This window comes from Psammomys obesus, unplaced genomic scaffold (assembly GCF_907164565.1).
Source record: "Psammomys obesus unplaced genomic scaffold, mPsaObe1.curated_primary_1811, whole genome shotgun sequence".
In the NCBI taxonomy this organism is placed as follows: domain Eukaryota; kingdom Metazoa; phylum Chordata; class Mammalia; order Rodentia; family Muridae; genus Psammomys; species Psammomys obesus.
In genome coordinates, this window is record NW_026596034.1 from 83,695 (window position 1) to 96,205 (window position 12,511).

General features: G+C 39.7%; 1 protein-coding gene across 2 annotated transcripts; it reads right to left on the reverse strand.

Moving 5' to 3' along the window:
* Positions 1 to 810: 810 nt before the first annotated feature.
* On the reverse strand, positions 811 to 12,308 carry Znf330 (zinc finger protein 330). Of its 2 annotated transcripts, none has more exons than XM_055621461.1 (10): positions 12,165 to 12,308; positions 11,038 to 11,169; positions 9,209 to 9,228; positions 8,666 to 8,736; positions 7,405 to 7,484; positions 5,450 to 5,576; positions 4,921 to 5,025; positions 3,841 to 3,887; positions 2,656 to 2,773; positions 811 to 1,697 (listed from the first exon to the last, which is right to left on the reverse strand). In XM_055621461.1, the coding sequence occupies exons 2-10, from the start codon at positions 11,155 to 11,157 to the stop codon at positions 1,429 to 1,431; spliced, it is 957 nt and encodes a 318-aa protein (XP_055477436.1). In that variant the 5' UTR covers positions 11,158 to 11,169; positions 12,165 to 12,308; the 3' UTR covers positions 811 to 1,428. The 2 variants fall into 2 exon arrangements, with proteins under 2 accessions (XP_055477436.1, XP_055477437.1); XM_055621462.1 differs by lacking the exon at positions 12,165 to 12,308 and adding an exon at positions 12,003 to 12,102.
* Between the last annotated feature and the right edge of the window lie 203 nt (positions 12,309 to 12,511).

Sequence of the window (12,511 nt, forward strand, 5' to 3'; positions counted from 1 at the left end):
CCCTTGAAGATCTTCAACAGCACCCACATGCCTCAGCCTAACCTGTCAAGAGTTGCTCATGGTTTCCCAGAGTACCTTGATCTTCGTGTAATACACTCCTCTGGATTGGCAGGACAGGAAAAGCCTTTTTCCTATCAAGCCAGAGGTTCTCTGGCTTCCCCATGTAGCTCATAACGTCCTCCACTATCCACTGCTGTTCTTACAAAAACAGTGACACACAAATTGTCACCCAAATTTTCTCCAAACACCCATAATTCAGCAGGCTAATAGGTTCCCTTCTTCCAATGTTGTGGTTTCCACGTGAAATCCTCCTAGACACCTGTGTTGGAATTTGGTCCCAGTGGGTGGTGCTATTTGGGAAGGTTGTGGCTCCTTTATGAGGAAGAGCCCAAGTGCATTATGGTGGACCATAAGGTCTTATTGCCTCATCCTACTTCCTGACTGCTGGTGAAGGATGACAGCTGATCTACACTTCTGCTACTATGCTTTCCTGCCACAGTGGACTGAATCCTTCTGGAACAGTAAGACAGAGTGAACCTTTCTTGAGCCACATTGGTAGGATTAGTTTATCACAGTGGCAGAAGAGAAGCTGAGCTAACCACTTAAGTGTGATTGCCTAGGTCACTGTGCCAGGGACTGCCAATTTTCCACTTACCACCAAAATGGGGTCTACATTACTAATCATTGTGGCATGTAATTAATCTTAGATTACTGTCCCAATATTAGGTCAAAACTTTATCATTTTGTAGAAAAATACATGTTTTCCAAACTAAGTTGATAAAACATAACCAGAACTCAGTATCGAAAGTATTCAAGTATAATACTAAATTTATTTTAAAATTGAGATTCCCTGGGTGAAGCATCAGTAATACTAGTCCTGACATTATGTGTACAGAAACAGCTAGATTTTTGTCACTGAGACATTAACCACTGGTGAGGACATACACTGTAAGAAAATGATGAACAGGTTAACCATTAATGCACAAAGACTACTTAACACAGCATGAAAAGTCAGCGAAATTCACAATACAGCATGACTATCCTTATACGAATTGAAGAGGAATACAGTAATTTTACCCATTATACTTTGTAAAATCAGATACATGAATTTATAAGCAGTGCTTTTAATAAAGACAGTATAATTTCAAATAAATATATTTTCTTTCTATTCCTTTATCATGTATTTTATATGTATCTAACTGGCAAAACCTACCAGATTATTGAAATCGTTAATAATCCAATCCATGATACTCCATATGCCTTACATTCAATTCATTTTTCTTACACTGAGAAGTCCAAACTTCTAGAAGTCTAGAAGTTCCTATTAAACTGCTAGAAACTAGTCCTGCGCCCAGTGTGACTAGCCTTTTGGTGAGCATCCTTATGATTTGGTCTGCTCTTCTCATGAGTGCCAACAAGGAACTGCTCCTAGTTCTCCTGCTCCTCATAGTGAGCATAGCCACTGGCATAGGTCCTTCCTAAATTCAAATTAGTGAATAGATCTGATGACTCAGCATCAGAGTCCTTCCCATCTTCTTCCTCTTCATCATCCTCTGCTTCTTCCTCCTCTTCCTCATCATCAGGGTACCCAGTATTTCCATCCTTGTCAGATGACAGGTTCTTCCAGTAAGCATCATACCCAGAAGCGCCATCTCCCTCTTCAACTCCAGTCTGCCTGCCAAACTTCAAGGAGCGTGCTATAAGAGACAGACATATACACGTCATCAGTTAGTGCCAATGCTTATACATCCCAGTGCCACAGGATATACTGTTACACTGCTTACTCTTAGATGAAAAGAGAAGTATTGTTCTAATTTTCTCACAGAAATCTATACAGGATAATCACAAAAAACTGAGGGAAACACCAAACCTCGGTGAATATCAGTATGTTTCTTGTATCAAATTGAAAACTGTACCACACATTTTCCAAGGCTTTAAAACCCCACTTGCTATGGCAATACATATATCTTTTTAAACAAAAAAAGGGTTCATACACACACACACACACACACACAACAGGCCTGGGAGACAGACAGCTCCATCAATTTGACTGTTAGTTACCCATTGACAGATTTAGAATCACCTGGGAGATAGGCCTCTGAGCACGCCTGGGGGAACCTTGATTATGTTAAACGCTGTAGGAAGAACCATCTTAATTGTGGTGGAGCCTTTCCCTGGGCAGGGATCCTAGACTATTTAGAAGGGGACAGCAAGCTCAACACCAGCATACATTCACTACTCTCCTGACTGTGGACATGTGAACAACTGCTTCAAGCTCCGCTGTGCTGACCTGAACTATAAAGCTAAAATAAACCCCTTTTCCTTCAATTGCTTTCATTACAGTATTTTACCACAGTGGCAGAAAAGAAACTGAGACAACCAGTTCTTGCCACATAAGCCAGAGAACCCATATTCAATCCCCAGTACCCACATAAAAATTTAGGTGTAGTAGCACATGCTTATAATCCTAGCATTATGGAGGCAGACACTAGAAGATTCCTGCCAGCCAGCCTAGCTTAGAGAAACTCTGCCTCAGTAGCCTCCTGAGGAATGACACCCGAAGTTATCTCTGGTACAGACATACACACACACACAGAATAGAAAACAGTAAATTTATTCTAAGCATGAAAGCCAACCACTCATTGGTAGCCTTACTTGACATGCTAAGATCCTTTGTCTCCTGTGTTTCGTGTCCACATTTAGGACAAGGAGGTTGTTTCCCCTTTTCTTGCTTAAATACCTTGCTCCTTGTATGTTCATCACAGAAACAAGCCTATTCAATAGAGACAGAAATGAGGCAATATTTAATTTAAAAGATATAAAAAGATAATATCCAAAATTCCAAGAAAATGTACAAATACTTTTGCTTAAGGCAGAGTTAAGAATTGAACTGGGAGTAGTCACATGTTCTTGATCTCAATTTCTTAAAGGGAATGGATTTTGCCAGGACTCTTCTGAAACAGGTCCCAACAAGGCTGACACTTATAGACAGGATGACATAGAAAGTGGCTTATTGATTTGTTCATATTTGAGGTTCTTGATAACAAAATGGTGGGTAGTTTATCTTTAGAGTACACCACCATTCAACTAAGGGGTGGAAAAGCAATTTCAATGTCCTGAGTATTGAGAGAAATGCAGAGGACCACTGAACAACATGGGATCTTAGCCGACATCACAAGGTGAACATGGTAAAGTGAGCACAGACATGTTCTAAGTAGCAGAAAACAGTGTTTAAAAGCACTACAGTATGAGTACTGTTGACAAACTGAAAGGAATTCTGTAGCACTAATGCAGAACCAGGAAAAAATTAAGACAGGATACAGACAAGAAAGGTTAAGGACAAGAACAGTGTTTCTGAGATGTTATTATCTGTCTAGTGACCTTTGAATAACAGGCATGCTGGCAATGGCCTAAGTTAACATCATGGAGATCTTTACCACTCACACTCCTCAAAGCAGTATACACACATACACAACACTGAGCTGGGACCCTGGGGTAGATGTATCTACTACAAGAAAAGCGGGTGACCATTGGAAAGCTACAAAATCAGCAACTTCCATGTCACAATCTCAAAACTAAAAGAGTAAGCCAGACATGGCAGTTTAGGCCAGGAACCTCAATACTCAGGAGGTAGAGGCAGAAGAATTATTGTGAATTCAGGCCAGCCTGGACCACACAAGACTTAGTGTCAATTAATTAACTAGTTCATTAATTAAGAAAATATAAGAAAAAGCCACAGAAGGTTTAAGCTCCATATGTATCAGCACTGTAAGAATCCAAGGATGAAGCAAGAGCACAGGGAGTCAAATCAAACTCCCAATGAAACAGTAGCAGACACACCTTACATCGGAGACAGGAATGCTGGCCAAGTCGATTGCAGGAAACACCTGTGGGAGACAAGAGTCACTTTAAAATCCTGTCAGTTACTCAGACCTTGCATATTACTTGAGCCACTTATTCAATCACTGGGTGCTCTCTCAATGGCATCACAGCGGAATCAGTCACTTGCTGACCTGCAGGGTTCATGTACTGTGAACACACAAAGCACCTAGGCTTCCTTCACAGATAATTTTATTTTTACCCTATACATTCTGCAAAAGCCTAAGGGGGGTGGGGCGTGGAATTTACTTTGAAATACTCATTAAAATTTTTTTGTAAATACTGAATTTTATAGTGTGCAGTAGGTATGTCACATCAGTGACTGAACAACTAAAATCTGTATGTAAGTGATAGAATTAGCAACTATCCCAGAATAAGAACCATATGATGGAAGCGAGTAGCTGAGATTGTTAGTCCTTTCTTTAGGATGGTAACTACTAATTGATGAATACTACTTTATGCATATTCTCATTTTCAATTAGCCTTTTGAAATTATTTGTAAGATAATTCTATTACTACTAACCCAATCAGTAACATTGGTTCTCAACTGGAAAATGCAGTTCTCAACTGGAAAAGTGTGGGTAGAGGTTCAATACAGATCTCAGATAACCAACCCACAAGTAAGACAAGCTCTCTAGGAAAGAAACCTGAGTCTCTGCATTGTTAGAGATGAACTAGGAGTGGGATCACTTGAAGGCACTGAGAAAGGGAAGGAGACGGTTAAGCTTGGTTGGTATAGGAACCTGAAGGTGCCAAGCTGGTACACAGGACAGGGAATGCTATAAGAACACCAATGTCTAGTTAAGGCCACAAAATGAAGAACTGCTTGGCCAATATACCATTATTATCCCCATAGAAAAAATTCAGTGCTAATGTTTGGTTTTATTTTTTCCTATAAACAAAATATACAACAACACATACACTACAGATGTGCAAAAGCACATTAAGAGGTAGCATAAAAATTTTTACTCCTTTTTAATTGAGTTTCACATTTATACTATTCAGAATCCTAGGTACAAGAACGACTAACAAACAACTTACATTTAAATGTTTCTGCTTCTAAAACTTGGCAGCTGGCTTGATGCTCAAACTGATCATCTTCACAGAGAAAATTATGGCAAAATGAACAGCTGAATATTCTGCCTCCTGTAAGATTATAAAATAAAACCCACAAATGTAATATGGCAAACTTAATAACTTTAAAAATCCTTATTCATATAACTTGTCAAAGATGGCAACTAATTTCAGAAGTATATCAATACTATGTGGCAACAGCTAAAATAAAATTCTGATGAACTTCAAAATGAACTATTAAACTGTGGGCCTCCACTATCTCCTGCCACTTACAAGGCTGCTTGTCTTCCCCAAAATTCCCCTCCTTGCTTGAGTGAATAGTACTGGAACTTACTGATACTGCTAGTATAATCCCTTCCCAACTAAACTGAAATTTTACCAGTGGTTATTAAAGATCTCAAAGTATCCATATGGAGAGAGGAAGAGCAAGAGAGAGACAGAGAGAGAGAAAGAGCATTTACTTGTAACTAAGACATGTTTGCACCTAGTCACTTACCATGGTCCCATACCCCTCGTTCACATTCCACACACTCTGCATCAGTGAGTGGGCAGGCACAAGCATGGGTACTCAGACACTTCCTCCCATGGCAAACCCAAGCTTCACAGAAGTCACATATTGCACCCTACAATACAGACACAGGAACTCAGATCAGCTATCGCAGGAACACTGCAACTAGGAAGGCTGTTACAAAAACAAACAAAAAACAAAAGCCTGCAAGTGGGAGGAAATGGCTGACTTGATATACCAGGTACAGAAAACCTTACATGTATCTCCCCTTGATGAGGCAGGATTCTAGCAAGAAGATGGAACTCTCAACTAGGTAATCCAGAAGACTTTAAGGCAGCAAACTCACAGTACTCAGCAAAGGGCTCAGAGAAAACATCAGAGAATAGTCTAGTTGCCCTCCCCACACATATGAAGGGACAAGGAAAGATAGCAAGTAGTTATCAGCACAGAAAGAAAGAATGGGCAAAGGCCTCATGCCTGAGAGAATAAAGCTCTGTCCCAGAGAAAATTCCAGGTTAGAGAAATTACCATAAATAATATACATAAAACCAATATTATTTTCCTCACAGAATGTAATTTGGACATGAAGCATAAATCACACTGCAGAATATAACAAAACTCATAGCTCATACTTAAAAATCTTTTAGTGAAAAAGAGCAAAACACATCAAATAATCCATTTATTTTTATTTATGGCACTAAAATTCCTCACAAAATCCTATCTAATATATAACTAATACATATTTTTTATCAAATTTAATATTTAAAAAAATAACCCTAAATTCTTTTGAAACTTATTTAGCCAAAAAGCTTGAATGTTGATGAGCTTTTAAATTCAGGACATTTTTTAAATAAAGTCTGTTTGAACATTTTAGCAAGGTACATGGTACCTTTAGTTGGATGACTAAAATTACTAAAAATAACTAAAATTACGAAGAAAGCACTGTCATTTCAGGTGGGGAGAGACTGGAAAGCTTCTTCCATCCTGACTAGCTTTCATAGTGCCAGAAGTGCTATGCACGCTACCAGAGGGGAAATGTAATCATTAGTCTCACCCAAATACAAATCCTATAAGCTACAATTATTGACTGTTTTGGCAAGATATGCCCACTGATGCAACAGTGGCATGAATGTTACAGGAATAACTAACTACTCCTGATTGAACTTAAAGCCAATTCCAGGAGATGGAACTGTTATCTGGCACTATTATTAGAGACAAGAGGGCTGCATAGGTCACAATTCTAATTGGACAAAGAATTAAAATGATTCTTAATGACTTACTGCTATATACATAGATCAGTGCATCTCTTCAACCTCACTACAGAAGCTTCTTTCCTTTCAATAAGTGGTAATTAACACAAAATAGAAGTTGGTCAGAACGACAGAGTGCAAAAAGATGTCTATAACATATCCCTCCATCCCAGGCTCTGGGAGCTCTAACATAGACACAGTGTAAGAGCCAGAGGTGGTAGAGAACTATGAGGAAACAGGTGTACCCCAGACACAACGGGGCAATTACAAAAAGAAAACCATAGCAACTTGGAGAGCACACACAAAACCTGTGCAAGCTCAAAGCCAGCAAGATCCCAGCATGGAGGTGAGGTGAACACAAAGTCCCACCCTTGGTATTTGGTAGTTTCTAGGATAGGAGGATGTGACCCTAGAAGGCTGACCATACTCCAGGGCAGGCCTTATACCTAAAAGTATTTGGGCAAAATTAATTGGATTCAGCGGGATTAAAAAAAAAAAAAAAAAAAGAACACAAACTTGGGTAGATAAATGGGGATAAATCTGGGAAGTGCTGGAGATCAATATAAAAGAAATATATTGTATGAAATTCTCAAAGAATTAATAAAAATTCTTTTTAAAACATTAAAATATTGCTTAAAATAGCTTTACCTTATCTTTGGAAACCTACTAACTAAGACATGAAAAGCAGCTTACCACCATAGCAAGGCCAGTACTGTATATACCAGCATGCTTGATGACACAGTCTGATGACTTCATCATACACTTTGTTTTCCCTGGTTGGAAAGAATGTATATATGCACAGTTAGCCCTACAAATTAGTACATACAGAAAGTGTTCACTAGTTCCTCTCTGATCTAGCCCAAGTGCCTATGGAAATAATATTTTAAAAAATATTAAACCACTGTATTTAACCACTTACATAGATTGAAAAAAAAAAAAAAACAAACATATCTCATTACCTTAGTCAGATTTTCTGAGATTAGAAATGTTCTAATCTGTAAAAGTTGTTATATAATAATTTATATGGAACATTCCAATTCAAACTTGTAATAAAAGCAGAAGTTCCAGGTTATGCATGTAATCTGATGATCATGCTGACAGTTTCAAATCTTATGAGGTTTGAGTGAATCAAAGCACTGTAAAAACTGGCTTTCAAATGAATTTTATATTCATGAATCCTTGGATGTGCCAGTTACTTCTTGCCACACACTATCAAAAGGTGCACCAAATAATTATGGACCCAAATTGTTGCACTTAAGTTTAACCATATATAAAAATCACAGAGCCGGAAATTACCAAACCCGGACTTGCTAGGAAATCTGCTTATCAGACATTATGCCAAGATTAGTAATGACATATTACTAATAGAAGATATTCAGTTTGCAAGCATCTAGATTCCCGAGAAGCAGAGTTAAATAACAAGAAGTAAGAAAAACTTGGGACACAGGGCAGACTCTGCAATAGAAAATGCATTCACATACAGCTCTGTGAAGTCCAAGCCTCATACACTGAACATGCAGCAGTTGCCTTTTACCAGCCCACAAACTTGTCTTCTCACCCTTCATTCACTTGCATTTAGTGAAACAAAGACAGTTTTTCTCCTACTCTCCCCTACAGCTCGGCACAAGCACATATCAACAGTCACCCCAAATTGTTATACTATTTGTTCAAACAGAAAAGCAAGGGAGTAAAGCTGATTACCCTAACGCAAGTCTTCATGAACAGACACTAGAAATCCCCCAGACAAGACTGACATGGCAAAGACTGCAACTCTAATGTGTATGCCTTCTGGTCAGAGGTGTTAGCACAATGAGAGCCTGAGAGGACTACTTTCTTCTCTAGAAATACCATTTAGTTTTATTTTTGAATTATTTTAGGGAAAGAGCTCCATCTATACTTGATAACTGCCAGACAAACGTTTAATAAAGACATGCCTTCATAGTTGTATACTTACCACACTGTGCACAAATTGGTAACTTCTGAACAGAATTACAAAAATAGCAAAATGCTCTATTCTTCTGCCGCCTTGTCATGGAAAACAAAAATTTTAAATAGGGTCAATTTCAGATAAAGGTTGAGACTAATTTATCGCTGTGCTGGTTAGTTTTTGTCAACTCACACAAACTGTAGTATCTGAGAAAAGGAGCCTCAACTGTGGAAACTGCCCCCATCAGATTGGCATGTGGGCAGTGTCTGTGGAGCATTTTCTCCGTGGCTAATTGATGGTGGAGGACTACTGCACTGTGGGCACTGCCATCCAGGGCAGGTACTCCTGGGTGCTGTAAGAAAGGTAGCTGGCCTTGAGTATGGAGGCAAGCCAGTAAGCAGCATTCCTCTGTGGTCTCTGCATCAGTTACAGCCCCAAGGTCCCTGCCTTGAGCGCCTGCTCTGGCTTTCCTCTAAGATGGAATACAACCTTTCTTCCCCAAGTGTTATCACAACAACAAAAAGCACACAAGGACAATTTCATACAGAAAGAAAAATTTTAAAAACTTACCTCTGACACTTGTCACATTCCTGAAAAATTTAAAAGAAAACATTAATTTTCTGCTGGCTGAAAAATGGAAATTTCACTTACATTATAAAGACTATTTTCTTTCCCACATTAAAATATAACTGGCTCTCCACCCCAATTCCAACTCCAGCCATGTGTACAAGCTCTTATACATACTCCACTAGCAAATATAAACAAAAAGTTACACCCCGTGTTCCACAATGGAAGAAGCTATATTGCAAAAGAAGTTATATATACTGCATTTGCTTTTGTTGCTTTAAAGAAACCAAGCACTACAGAAAACAGACACAAGTCCCTGCTCCATTTCTATTTCCTCTTTGCCTATGTTGAGCACATGCTAGAAATAAAGAAGGACACAAAATAATAAAGATCATAATCTATCTACATTTAAATAGGGCTTTCAAAGCTCTCTAGTCTGGTGTACTCTCTAGAGTTGAGTCACTACTGGCCAGCCTTTTCCCAATATGTCCTACACTCTTTTCTCCATGCCTTTATTTACACTAACACTTTTCCCTTTACTGAAATACTTATCAACATCTACTCTCATTACATACACTTACGTATGATAGTCAGTTTGTACTCTTATTACATACCCTTATGTATGCTGGTCACTTCATTTTGTCTATTTAGCATTCCTCTTTTCTAAAAAGAATCTGATATTCACCATACTGTTCCCACTGTCACATCTGTACCATGAAACCTGACCCTGAACACCATAAATCAGTCCTGGGACAAAAAAAGAAAACAAACAAACAAACAAACAACAACAACAACAACAACAAAAAGGACTCCCAACTCATAAGAACTTTCTGTGGCCTCCACAATATAAGATGTGATATATGTACAGTACCAGAAACCAGGAAGAGAAACAAATAAAGCTTGACAGTCCTCAGAAGCAGCAGGAGCAAAAAAAGCAAAAGCAAAGAATGTCCCAGGATCTACTTGTCCTGCATCCTTTATATCTATTCTCTTTCCTGATACTTGGGAGTTACTACTCTGGTGAACTACTTTTCTCTAAAGTTAAAATTGTGTTTCTGTCATTCATAAACAAACAAGTCCTACACAGTACGTGACACTAGGGAATTCTACAAACATATTAAAGAGGCACTCTATCAGCCATCAATGTTGCACCCACAGAGTTATGCAAATACCTGTTGCCACAAATAATAAAAATTTGCCAAATTAAGCCATGAAAATAAAGTATTTAAAAGTCATACATTCTAAAACCAACCTGCTTAGCACAGGCAAAATTAGTTAAGAAAATGGAATATGAGCAGGGCACGGTGGCTCACACTTGTAATCCCAACACTCAGGGAGGCAGACCAGGCCAGCCTGGTTTACAAAGCAAGTCCAAGACAGTCAAGGCCACACAGAGAAACCCTGTCCCGAAAAAACCAAAAAGAAAAAAGAAAATAGGATATGTCTAGAAATTAAGGCATTCAGCAAGAGAAGAATGAGAAAATGGCTAAAAGAAAATGATGAAAGCCCAATAAATAAGACAGCACTGAGCTAAAGAGTATAGACAAGCTAGAACCTCTCACTCCATTCCTCTTACTCATTCTACTTCAATATCTCTTATCACCAGCAGTACACAAGGTAATAGGCCAGACTTCATAAGTAATAACATACTCTAACTAAAAAAAAAATCACTATTACTTAGCAAAAATAGTGAATATGCCTCTAACAGGTTTTTCATGGAGTGAACAAATGGGCACACTGTAGTTGCTATTCTTTTCTGACAGACTTTATGTATGGTACTACATAGTTTTTCCTTTGAATCACCAGCCATTTGTTTTTTTCAAAGCTCTTACCATTGTAGCATTGCATGGGTGCTTGGCTAAGTCCACAGTGCTTCTTGATGCCCTGAGTTGTTTCTCCCGTTCTCGGCGGTTCTCTGCCTTCTTCCTCGCACCAGTCTTTTTTTTTGGCATTTCTCCCTTTTTCTAAACAAGAAAACAGAAAAGCTATAATTGCCTGATTCACTTACAACGTGTTTAACGCTCCTTAAATACTAAAGTCCCCTCATCACTTCTACAGTTAAAGCTTTTAGCAACATTACACACAGCTGTAGACTTCTGATAAGACCCTATTCTGTGCTACCAAACAACTATACAACAGCATAGGCATCAAAGAGCTCACCCTAAAAGCCAGCCAGAATAATTGTTTTTCCACTCTAAATAACTATTCTCCCCTTACTCAAAAAAAAAAAAAAATCTGTGTATGCACCATAAGAAATGACTAACCACTCACTTTGTGCCAAGGTGAAACAACCACTTTTAGATATAAGCTACATCCCTAATGTGGCCAACACACAGTATTACACAATACATGCTCACCTTGATGGTTTCTAAATAAATATCAAGCAAGCCGAGCACTGACTGCAAAGCCAACCCATTTTCTCTGAAGATTAAGGAACTATACAGTTCTTTCGCTGCCTTTCGCTCCGACGTAGAAGCAACAATTTTACAGGCCAGATGCCTCGGAGTTTGTTTCCCATCAACCTTACAAAACTGGTTTTCAGCACTCAGAAAAACTACAATTTAGAAAACTAGGCTTCTGTTTGATGATTCCAATGCCCGATCCTTTCGGAAAGAGCTAATTGGTGGTTAATGATCGTGGCCAACCCACGGGGCCTTCCGTCAATATTTAAAACTGAAGTCTGGAGCGTATAGCTGAATGAGTGACCGCGGGTGACCGTGGATGCATTCTCTGCCCACTGAGACATCTCAGGCCTATTTCTAGGGTTTGTTTGTGCCAATGACGAGGGAATTCTTACAGCTCAAGCCTGGACTCCAGCGACAGCAGAGCAGTAGCGGGAGGCCTGGAGGCGGGGGCGCGCGGATACCCACGCGGCTCGCGACCCGCCGGCCGCCCGCGGTTCCCCCACGCTCTCCCGGCCCACCCACGTCACGCAGCCTCGCGGGGACGCGCCGCTCACCGCAGTGGTCGAGGACGCAGAGGCGAGTCCAACCCGCAGGCCAGAACTCCAGGGAGATCGGTCCGCGGTTCGAAGGCAGAACGGGCAGGTCTCCGACAGTGGGAAGCAGACCGGATGTCCCCCTACGTCAGCGCTCCCCGACTGTACAAGTCCAGCGGAAGTGACTAGACTGCCCCGCCCGTTCTGTTTGCTCCGCTCCGACCTCGCCACTTCCCGCGCAGGGGCGCTCGCCTTCTTGACTCCAGGCTTGAGAAGGAAAATAGGGAACTGAGAGCTGCAGGACCTCTAGACCTGCGTTATCGTATTCTGATTTTATTATTTTAATCTAATTTTATTATTTTATTATT